The sequence below is a fragment of the Petaurus breviceps genome, unplaced genomic scaffold (genome assembly GCF_028583685.1).
Source record: "Petaurus breviceps papuanus isolate PSGF00001 unplaced genomic scaffold, PetGlider_PUasm1.0 90822, whole genome shotgun sequence".
Lineage (NCBI taxonomy): Eukaryota > Metazoa > Chordata > Mammalia > Diprotodontia > Petauridae > Petaurus > Petaurus breviceps.
The window spans coordinates 1,845,657-1,857,883 of record NW_027187351.1 but is presented as its reverse complement, the minus strand read 5'-3'; the positions used below and the strand labels follow the sequence as shown (position 1 = coordinate 1,857,883).

General features: G+C 39.3%; 1 protein-coding gene across 1 annotated transcript in view; it reads right to left on the bottom strand.

The window, feature by feature from the left end:
* Positions 1-12,227, bottom strand: part of TFAP2D (transcription factor AP-2 delta) — a 90,167-nt gene that overhangs the window by 67,565 nt on the left and 10,375 nt on the right. The window contains exons 4-5 of the mRNA XM_069070745.1: positions 4,207-4,372; positions 3,895-4,013 (exon numbers count right to left, since the gene is read on the bottom strand). Coding sequence (XP_068926846.1) covers positions 3,895-4,013; positions 4,207-4,372 — 285 coding nt within the window. The remainder of the gene's footprint in view (positions 1-3,894; positions 4,014-4,206; positions 4,373-12,227) is intronic.

The window sequence follows — 12,227 nt, the reverse complement described above, 5'->3', positions numbered from 1 at the left end:
AGAATTGGGTTTTGGGTTAGGGGAGAGAAAGATTTGGACTAGATGTGTGATTTCATTTGCAGAGCATCCTCCAATAAGATAATTCTCTTCAACAATGCAGATTAACATCTATTCTGCAACTTTTATTCTTAGTGACTTGCCCAGGTCACACAGGCATTGTATGTTCCTTACTTTCCCCACTATGGTACCCAGCTTCTATAAAGTAATAGTAAAGTGATAAAAGAGTGATAAAATGAATAAAGTGATAAAAATTTTGTTATTAATGAATTTGTATTATAAAGTGCTTTGCTATACTATGGATTTAGTTTAATTAGATCAAATAGTGTCTCATGCACATAGATGAGCTCTCCCACTTTACCATATAAAGTCTTAATTAATTAATTAAAGTTCTTATTTAATTAATTAAAGTTCTTATTATCCATGCACAAATATTTTAATGCAGTGCTGCCACTATAGCAAGGATAATGAGAATGTAGCAAAATTTTACCCATGGAAACAGGGAGATGAGGTGACTATGAGCTTATTAAAAAGCATGGTGCTAAGGGTGGTGGCCAGGGAAGATCCATGTTCAGGAATGATACCAAAAGGCTCAACTTAGCAAATGGTCAGAGTTGGCAGAGAATGTGAAACTGAGTATTCACAACATACATGATAACTCTCAGTTCTTTTAAATAATATATAAAACAAGTTATTTACTATCTATTGACTCCTGGGTAATGATTCTCCCCCTCCCCGATCTGGGCAAAAACCAGGAGGGAAGGATATATATGGAGCACTCCATTTAATAAGAGTGTTTTTCTCTCTAAGACAAAAGAATTTTTAAAAAGAGGATAATGAATGCTTTTGAGTTGCTATGCACTTAATAGCATCCTTGCAAAAAAAAAAAGTATTACCCCCATTGAAGTTAAAATTGGGTTTTCAGGAGTTAAGAGAAAGTTGGTATCTTGAGTAGCAAAACCCATTTTTTAAGTTAAACCCAAAACAAATGCTTTACGGCTGTTAACAATAAATTAAAATGGAGCTATTTAGGCCTTAAAAAATAATATTCTTACATCTTTAATTTTGGCATCTTTCTAAATTTGGACATGTGTGGATCCTGGTCATAATCAGAGAGATATCCAAGTAGTGACAGTCTTATTATTGATCTTACCATTCCCTTGAATTTTTTAGACACTATGATTTTAGGGAGATATAATCAAGCCAAGATAATTGCAACAGCTATGTCTCTCAATGTTATTTATATCTTTGGATGTCTTTATAAAGCACTCAAAAGATGCATCTGAAAATAGGTTATAAATGTGAAAGTTTTAAATGGATAGAAATCAAACAAACTCAATTCAAAGACATCTAATTTAGGTTTATTGTCACCTCAGAAAGGACCTAGGTCTCAGTCACATAACAGGGGGAAGATGACAATTCCACCTCTCTAGAAGAACAACAAAGCATATCCATTCAACTGTTATTCTGTATGTATCCAAAGTCACATATAGGAATTTAAATACTGCAAGCATAAAGTTGGACAGCTAGGTACAAGCCTGGAGGCAGGAAGATCTGAGTTGAAATCCAATCTCAGACACTTACTAGCTGTGTGACCCTGGGTAAGTCACTCAAATTGTTTGCTTTAGTTTCCTCATCTGTAAAAGGAGTTGGAGAAGGAAATGGCAAACCACTCCAATATCCTTGGCAAGAAAATCCCAAATGGGGTCATGAAGAATGGGGCATGACTGAAAAACAATAAGAAACATAAGGTAGAAGGAGGGGCAGCTTCTTTTTCTGGAGAGAAGCACTCAGCTGTCATGTCACTATCAACTGAACCAGAAACTAGGGATTCATAAAAGATTCCAAAACAGTGAAGTCAACAAGAGTGATGGAGGATTTTTCCCCTAATCTATTATCAAATCTTAACTCATTTTTACTTTTCATCTCCTTGCTCTTCAAATGTTAGAGCATTTCCATTTTCTTAAGATGGCCCATAGAAAGTATAAAATGCTGGCCTTAAAAATAGGGGGCTGCTTGTGGGGTATGATGGGAAGAATAAAAAAAAAAGATCACCTTGTCATCAGATATCTCCTCCACAGTCCTGGTATTCATGGTGACTGACCTACCATCATATATTCATCTCTGCATCATGAAATTTTTCATTCCATTGGTGCCCCATGAAGAACACCACCCTCAGCTTTAACACCTAAGACTTTTTTTTGTATAAATAACTAAGAATAAATCTTACCTCAGGATACAAAATAGGAATCAAAGTATGAAACCTTGAAATGGAAGATGGGAGGGTAACAAAGGCAAAAGTCTGAATGTTAATTTGGTTTGGGATATAGGCAAATACTTCATAAATACAGCATTAAAGAATATTTTGGTGGCATGTCTATACAAATATATATATGTGTAATTGTAAGAATAACTGTGGAATATCCCTTTAATATTTAAGAATGGCTAGGCAGTCTATCATGGACAGCAACAAGAAGAGGGCCTGTTTCTGCTTCTCCTTTAATTTTAAACCTAACTTCTCTTGCATAGGAGTAACCTTTACCATTTCAGTGTCCATATATATACATATACACAAAATATCATCCCTGAACATACCAGTGGGTATGTTCCTGTTACAAAATATCCTAATGGCAAAATCACCAAAGAAATGTGAATCGCAATTGTTCTTCAGGAGTTTCCTTTTACATAATATGACCAATATTGCTCATTGCTATTCCAAGTAAGTTAAGGTGCCATTAAAAAGTGAATTTCACATGCTAACAGTGAAAAAAAATTGTAAACAAGTGATTTGGGTGTTTTCCCCATTTACTGATAGGAAGACTCAATAGCTACTTAACATATAAAGAAAGAAAAAAATAATTAATTCACATTAGGTTTTGGGGAAAGACTGTGCCACTATTATATCTTATACATTTTTGTCAATTTTTCTAGCAATGCAACATAGGCCATGATATATTTTGGTAACCTTATTCTTTCAAATTACAAAGCAGCACCAGAAGTAAGACCCTTTTGTTTATTTCTAATGGTATCAGTGATTTTTATGAAAAAGGAATAGATTAAGGTAATAGGTAGAAAATAAGTTTTCTTTCTGCCTCTATAGGAAGATGAAGAAGATAGAATATAAAAGACTGCTGCCCAGAAGGACTAGGATAGTTATTGGATGATGGAATGAGGGAGAAACTACTTGATTGTTACTATTTGCTTCTGCTTTCTCTGCCAAGAATGAAGATCTTTGTATTGGAAAAGACAGAATAAAAATAGTGGGTAATTGAAACCCAAGTAAAGTGATAGTAAGAAAGTTCCTAACTATCTTCAATGAGTTCAAGTCACCAGGCCTCAACAAATTATATCTCAGGGTATTGAATGATTTGGCAGATGAGATTCTATGATTCTATTACTGAGTTCTATTAATTTAACATGTTTATTTCCCTTTCCATAATATCATAAAATTGAACTATGCAGCAAGAGATGACTACTGAAATTTAAGAAAAATCTTTCTACAACACATCTGATAATCCTTTAGAAGGTATTACTTTTATCATATGAATTGCTTACTTGTGATGAAACTGGATTAAAATCAGTTTTATCTGAGCTATCAAATAAACAGTGATAAATCTACAACCAAATGAATTATTTAGGGAGCTCAGTATGTATATATGTTTTAATGTATTCTCTCCTTCCCCTACCCCATTACTGACTGAAAGGAAACATTAGCCCTAAATGGGAAATCACATCAATCACAGTTAAAAGACAGTGGGATATAGAATTAAATGATACTTAATTTACAGTAAAATAACCAAAAAGACACAAAGATGTATAATAATAACATGTTACTAAAAAATGTCAACCACCATCTCTCCAGAGAATCCTGTTAACTTTCAGGACCAAAAATCTTACCTTCTACTAAGGAAGTTAGGAGGGTGACATTGGCTGCTTTCCTTCTCCCTGCTGGCAGATTCAAACCCAGCCTGTCCAGTTTTTCTCTCAAGCATCTTCCCCCATTCTTGGATTTTGCTCTGTCAGGAAATAAAACAAAACTAATATTTGGAAACTCACCTGAGTTAATCCACAGAAAGAACTGTTCACAGATAATTTGACCTAGGAAGGAATCTCACCCAACGGGTGTCCATAAAGTGGAGGTATAGAGTGAACAGACAGGACTGAAGACCCTGAATACTACAAAAGAAATAGCAAATAACTTTGTCTTACCTTCTCAAAATACCTCCCAGGAGGGAAGCATTGAGGCATTCAGGAGGTGAGAGGCGCCTCTTGACCTCTGCTATGGTCACTTTGTACTTGGAAGTGGAACTCAGTAGTGACAAGCGACCAGGGACAGAGCAAAATAAGTCTGTGGGGTTAACCACACAAGTGCCACCTTGGAAAGAAAGAAAAAAAAAGATATCCACATATTAGTGATAAAGCAAAGGGCATATGAGTGACATGCAGACTTTTTGTTAGGCACAGTGGAGGTCAGAGCTGCAAGTTACATTGTTCATTTTTAACAAAATTAACATTCCAAGGAGAACCCAACAGACCAGAAAGAACTCATTTCACTCATCCTGTACTTGCAAACCTTTCTGTTTTTTTAAATTAAAACCATAACACGTCACCAGTTAATCTTAGTTCTCTATTCATGACTAGATAATGAGTAAATTCGCACCTTATTGCCCTTCACCTGTGCTGTTACTCCAATGAGGACATGCCATCTCCCAATTCTGAGCATTTTCACCCTCATTGCTTCCTGGCATCTCTGATTTCCTTCAAGTGACAGCTAAAGTCCTACCTTCCTTAAGAAAACTTTCTCAGTCATCTTTAATCTTAGTTCCTTCCATCTGAGACTAGACCCCCACCCCACCCCATATATCTGGTATATACTTTGATTCTAGATCTTTCTTTTCATGTTGTCTCTCTCATTAGGCTATATGCTTCCTTGAGATAGCTGATGGCTCAGTGCATTTTGGGTTTGGAGCAAGGAAGACTTGATTTCAAATCATCTCAGAAGCTTACTAGTTGTGTACTTTAACCTTAGTTTCCTCCAGGTATAAAATGGGGATAATAATAACACTTACCTGAGAAGACTGTTGTGAGGCTCAAATGAAATAATATTCATAAAAGAGCCTGACACATAGTAGGCTTTACATAAATGTTTATTCCTCTCCTCCTTGAAAGCAGCATTTTGTTTTGTTTTGTTTTTCCTTTTTTTTTGTATCCCTAAACTTAGTACATGCTTCTCACATAGTAGGAACTTAACAAATGCTAGTCCGATCACTGACCCACCTCCAACCCTCTTCAGTTCTTTTGAGGAACCAATTGCCCATTTTCAGGCACAATGTTCATGAAAACTCTGCAAATCTATTGCAGCTGGAACACACACATGCACACACTTGGGGTAGCAAGGATAAGAGAGAAATTGCAGCAACTAATTCTGAACTTTGTCCAAGGAATCTCCTTGGATTCGAACCTGATTTCTTTCAAGATTTATGAAACCTGCTCTTTAGCTTAGCTTTTCCCTGGCCACAGACTGCAATCCCTAGCCCCTGACAAACATCCAGCAGATTTTGTGAAGAGGGCAAAACCATGTGCCCTTACCATTACAACTCTGTCCTTATCGCCCAAACAATGTTAAAAGGTTAAGGTAAAGATTGGGCTAGCAAAGAAAAAAAGTCGGAGTGCTCAGACCATTGCTGGGATCTTTGGTTACAGTAACCACAAATTTACAAATTGAAATGTTATCACCTGAGATCAGAGCTTAGGAATTCCTTCTCGGATTCGAATTCTGCATGTAAGATCCTGGTGAAGTGTCTGGATCCAGGGGTCAATGAGATTCTTAACACACTACAACCATTTTCTCAGATGAACAGGAAGAAGGAAGGAGGGATCAGATTAATAAGAAGGAGAAGAGAAAGAGAAGCATTGCAACAGATAGAAAAGATCACAGATTTATGACTGAAAAAGCCCCTTAGATGTCGTTCAGTCCAACTCCTTAAATTTATGGAAAAAGAAACGAAAGCCCAGAAAGTTTACATGACTTGTCTAAGGTCAGAGATGATAAGTGCCAGGGCTAGCATTTGAAACAGTTCTCTAACTCCAAATACTGGCTTCTTTTCACTACCCTGAGTCTCTCTCTTCCCAACCCTCCCCAATCACATGCATGAGTGAGTAAATGAGGATGTAAGGATTGGATTTGTAGGGGTTGAGCATATGGAAAAGAGCCTGCCTGAGAAGAGGCTTCTAGACCAATGAATCACCCCAACCTGGGGCAGAGAAATCGTATTGACAGGGAGGAATTAAATCCGGAAGCTCTTAAAGACTATTTTCAAAGATTCAGACACAAGTATCCTGGGCCCTGTTCTCTCTCTCAGGTGCACACAGCAAGAAGTTACCTAGCAAAGGATGGTGCTTAAGGAATCCTTAGGGACTGAGGACTGGGAGAATGCCTGTAGAGAGGGTAGGTTGGGTGCAGTAGAAGAGGGGGTGTGAAGGTGCACCATAGGGACCTACTGCAACATCCATCCCCTTCAGGCTGAACATCTGTGGTTTCCCCCTAAAAGAAATGGACCTAGGAACCCTGTTTCGGGATCATATGTGGAGATCTGTCCTTAGTTTCCAAGCTTAGATGTCTTTCATTCAAAGACTAATTTAGAATCAAACATTAGGAACAATGCAATGATTTTTCTATCTGCTAGACTGCCTTAAAAAAAGTCTTCAGTCCTTTCCCTATAATACATTCCTTGAAAAGCAGGGAAATTATTCCAAAATTCCTGGGAGAAAAACTTGTTCTTTGAGTCTTTACTCTGCACTCCCATTTAACCCTGCCTCTATAAAACAACAATAAATGCATTTTATGGGGCTAATTATTTAAGTGACACCATAAAGAGTCAAAGCAAAAAGAAAAAAAAGATTAAACTTATTCTGTGGCATCTAGTTTATAATCATCCGTAGATATGAATATTTAGTTATTAAATGGACCATCTTCCAGTTTTAAAAATCAAATAATCTTAAAAACACAAATACAATCTGCCTCTGTCTCCTGTGCCTCCCCTTGTCTACCTTTTCCTCCTCTTTTCTCTCACTCATCTCTTCTCTTTCCCTCCCCTCAGCTTTCCTCTCCTTTTTCTTCTCTCTCCTTTCTCCACTGACCCTTCCCTCCCTACTTTCTTTTTCTCTTTTCCTTTCATTTCCTCTCCTCTTTCTTCTCCTCCATACCATCTCAGTAGCAATACTGGATAATTACATAATGCCTTAAATTTTTTTAAATTGACTTACATGCATCACACAATTATACAAATCAACAGAAACACAGCTTAAGTGCTTGTATACAGGAAAGTATTATAGGCGCACAACCTTCTTCATTCTCTTTCAAGCTACATGTATGCGCAGACATGTGAACACAAACTAATAACAAGACTGCTCCTTTTAAGTTTGATGTGGGTTAGGGGAGGGTAAATTTCTATGAAACTTGTCCAGCTACCATCTAAGAAAAGGAAATTTAAGTCTCAAGCATTTCCTACAATTTTCTATGGGTTATTAGTACAATTTTGGAAAAGTCAAATAGTTCCCTTCTAGCCTTTCAAATGAAAAAAAAAAAGTGTGTGTGTGTGTGTGTGTGTGTGTGTAGAGTGCATATTTCTACTGAATATTTGCTTTGTTGGGCAGCCTGAACGCTATTAAATAAAAGCCTACTACCCAATAAGTGTTAGTAGACTTGTAAAAGCTAACATTTCACATATCTGTACAAATATGTGTTTACCTATTCCCTAACAAGGATGCAGTGACAATTTGAGTTTGCCTACAATTAGTTCAATTCAATTTAGCTCAGCAAGTATTTATTAAGTACCTGTTACGTGCCAACCACTGTGTTAGGTCCTGGAGATGAAAGACAAAACTAGTTCCAGCCTTGTAGGAGCTTACATTTTACTTCTTCGTAAGCTAGTACTTATTGGGCGGGCTGTATGGTCCATATATTTGTGTTAAGATTATACTTTTACACACACATATATCGCCTGAGGATTTACTTTGTATTCAGGATTAGCATCAACTTGAGCTTCTTTTATTTTATTTTTTTAATGTCTCAGCATCTTTAAAGGGAATTCCTGTTGCTTTGATACTTGGCACTCTTGCAGTCTTTGGGGATCTCTCCTACCCCCACTGAAGATTTGGCAACTTGTAGAGTTTGCGGCAACATAGAGAATCTGAAATCTCCCCTTCCAGCGATTTTTAGGGTGCTAGAAGAAAATAGCTTGTTGATTTCCTTAAAAAAAAAAAAAAACCACTTGTCTTAAGGCTTGTTAATATCCGGAACACCTGGAGTGGGAGGAGTCCTTCCTAAAAGGGAGTCTAAAGCAATGATTTGCAGACCAATGCTTACACACTCGACACAATTGCCAAATCCTGACTCATCAGCAGTATAAGTAACTGAATTCCTTGATGGAAATAATTATACTCTGGGTATATACAACAATTCTTCCTTAAAACATAATAAATAGGAACTGGACCTGTGAATTCATTATTATGGGGAACTTCAAGATGAGGAAATTCCCTCTACCATTTCAGGTTGACATTGGTATCTCTTCAATTTACAGTTTTAGAGTAGTGAGGGGTTAAGTGAATTGCCCAGGGTCAGGAGCCAATGTTTTAGAAGTAGAATTCCGAACCAGTGTTTATCTGGCTTTGAGTCCAACTCTCTATGCACTACTCCATGCCGCTTCTTCTAAAAAGACCATATATATAATCACATTGCATTCTCTAACACTGCTAAACTTAATGTATAGTGAACTTGGAGATAGATAGGAACAGGATATCATAGATTTATCAATGGAAGGAAACTTAGAGACCATGTATTTCAACTGTCCCACTACATAGGAAAGGCAAAGTGATATAGGTCACTGGAAGGATCTCTTGGACTTGTAATTGGGTCTGCCGCTTTCTAGCCAAAGCATGTAATTTAGACTTTCGGAGGCTCGATTTCCTCACGTAAAACCGAAATAATAGGATTTGCATTACCTACTACACAGTCTCGGATTAGTTTTAACGAAAGTATTGTCGACTGTAAAGTGATATGCAAATGTGAGTTGTCCTACCTTTATAACTACTCACATTTATTCAGTGCTTTAATATTTGTAAGGTGCTTTATTTGCAATCCTGTGAGATAGCATATTATTTCCATTTATAATAAATGCAAAGAGGCTACAAGGGGCTGATTTCCTACTGAAAGGAATCATAAAAAATAATTTCTTCCAATTCTCTCCTTTATTCAGACAAGAAAACTGTGACATAGAGATTGTGAACTAGCTACCAGTTCAATATCTCACAAATGGCGACAAAGTTAAGATTCTGCCCCAAATCTCCTGGCTCCATGTCCAGTATTCTTTTCACTGTGTAAGGAAGGATCAGCTCGATTGCTCACCACGTAGTCCCCGAATAATTAAAACTACATTATAAACTCTCAAATATAGCTTTAAGGAAACGCAAAGTATTCAAATCTTGTTGTGAGTCCCACCTGTTACTCCGCCTCACTTTCTCCTCCCCTTGCCTAGTTCGGGTCTATTCTCTTTGACCCTCCTTGATTGGTTGAAATACATAAGCTGCAGCCTTTCCAATAGCTGAGGGAAGACCTGGGCTAAGAGAATAAATTGGGAAGGTGTGACGCCACCGTCAGAATTAAGATCCCTACGAGCCCACTTAATACCCTGGAGGCTGGATTGGAAGCTTTAGGGGAGTTTTGGTCTGGCATCTACAGGCACTATGACTGAGCCTTTGAAATGGAAAAGCTAGAAATCTAGGGTTGTAAGCTAGGAATCTGTGGAGGAGTATAGATAAGGTTTATAGATGAGGCCTCTTTAGAGGTGTGTGGGGAATATAAATTGGGGCTAGGATTGGGCTGAACGCATTGCCAGATACATTCTGTGCTATATTCTAGCTGTGGTGCCCTACCTTCCTCAGTCTCTATCTCGGCCTCAGCCCCACCTTCTGCAGCTTTGGCTCCAGAGGAAAGTTGATCCTGTCCTGTTAATGTCCTCTTCCCACAACAATTAGGGCTCAGGAAACTGCAGGCTTGCCTTCCTTTCCAGGAGTGCGATCCTAGTTCTCCTGAAGCTGTCCCTGAGCTACAAGCGTCTCAGTTCTCTCTACCTCTAAGGAAAACTCCCCAACAAATAGCCTCGCTCCTCGCCCTTTCCAAGACAAGATCAATATTTTCTTCGAAGCTCCAGCGAGCTTGGGCCTCCGTGCAACATTTGCAAAGAAAAAGCGCCGCGCTCCCAACAGTCTGTGCCGCGGTGGCGTCGGTGTTGACATAATTAGAGAAAATCTTGAGAGCAAAATAAATGTTCTGTTCGCCTTACAGCCAAACAGATGTTTACAATTCAAATGAAAGAAATACAAACGGCAGGGATTTTCGCCCCCCCATCCCCCTTCATCTCCAGTGATCGCTCGTTTTCTCTGACACATTAAAAATGTGTAAGCGATTACTGGAGTTTCCTGTCCCTGTTTGTTATACAGTTGGATTTGCAGGAGGTTCAGCTGTATGAGCTGGGTCTCCAAAGGAGCTTCTTCCCTGTTTCTCTTCCCCTCCAGCCCCATACTCTTTCTCCCTCTTCTACTCACCCTCCCTCCCTACGCACGCGCGCGAGAGCGCGCGCACACCCACACGCACACCCACAGACATAGACACAGAACCGCCCCCCCCCCTTGAAATCGCAGCAGTTATTAACTGTAATTAAAGAGCAATTTTTTTGGGGGGGATTTAATTGGATTCCAATGGGTCCTTGATAAGATGACAAAGGTTCTAATTGCGCTGCGTTGTGACCGGAGCGCAAATGTAGGTATTACCGGATTAGGAGAGCTCTGTGTGCTTGCCCGCACGCCAGCTCCTTCTCTTTAGAGAGGAAGGATAAAGGCAGAACAAAAGAAGGGAAACAGAGATGGAAGGTTGTCTCCAACTCTACAGGGCGGGGTACAACATAGTTGATGTTGAAATCTCCCCACCCGTTGGAAGCCACCCCAGAATGGAGAGCATGTGGTCTATATTGCCATTGGTATGAGTTGAGGCGTGCACAGAGCTTGGGAGGACCAGCGTACCTTAGCCTACCAAGACCATGCTGTATGCACACCTATGGGTGTGAAGCTTTTGTTGTACCGGGAAATTGAATGGGAAGAGGCTGGCAAGAATTAGTCATAGAATTTCCGAGCCGGAAAGGAATTTAGAGACCATCTTATCCAACCTACTAAAATGGCGAGTGTGAAAACAGGCCCAGAGAAAGCAGGCAATGGCCTAAGGTCACACAAATGAATTTATCCACCCTCTGCTAAAAAGACAGTAAACAGAGCATATTGGAAACCTTTGATCTCGTATATTAGGCGCCTTAGAAAATAGCAACCAACACTATGGATTTCTAACCTAGATACAATTGTCTCCCGTTCTGTTGTGTCCTTCTTTCGGTTAGGTGGAAGGTAGTTATTTGACTCTGTGCTGGGAAAAGCAGAAATGCTTTTAGTGAAGTCTGACTGATTTCTGAGGATACATATTGCAAAGGGAAAAGGAAGGAAAGATTTCCTTCACTTCTTTTTGCACTCTCTTCCACACCCACTTTGCAGGGTATGTAAAAGTTTCACGTCTTCTTCCCCCTCCCCCCCCCCTCCCGTCCCACTCCTAAACTTTGCCTAGCCTGGAGTTGCATAGATTAGAGCTTTCCAAGAGCAGAATTGGAGGGATTTCTAGAAAGTGGGAACCTATGCACCGCCCCCCATCCTCTCTAGCACCACTAGTCAACACCCTAAAAAGAGACGAGGAGGCTAGCAACCTGGGCCACACGACGTTATTGGCAGACTTTTGGCGACTGATGTTGAACTGCTTTTAAGAAAGGATTTTTTTTTTAAATTAAATAAGATCTGACAATGTTTGTTCCGGAGCATTAACGCCCCAGCCTTGGCATGTCAGTCACCTCTAAGCGATTTGACAAACTCAAGAGCTCTTAAAACGTGAAGAGTTCAGATCATATTAATTCCCCAAAAATGTTTTGATTCAAAGTAGTTTGTATTTTATGTTGCCACGGGCAATCGAGAAAGAGCTATTGCGGGTAGCCTGGGCCCTCTCTCTTCGTGGCCCAGAGGCTATAGCGGTATTTAAGCTTCTGAAATTAGCCTGGGGCAGGAAGGCAGAAGGATCACAAAGTGAAACATGAGCTCTTTCCCCCCCCCCCTCTCTCTCTCTCTCTCTCTCTCTCTCTCTC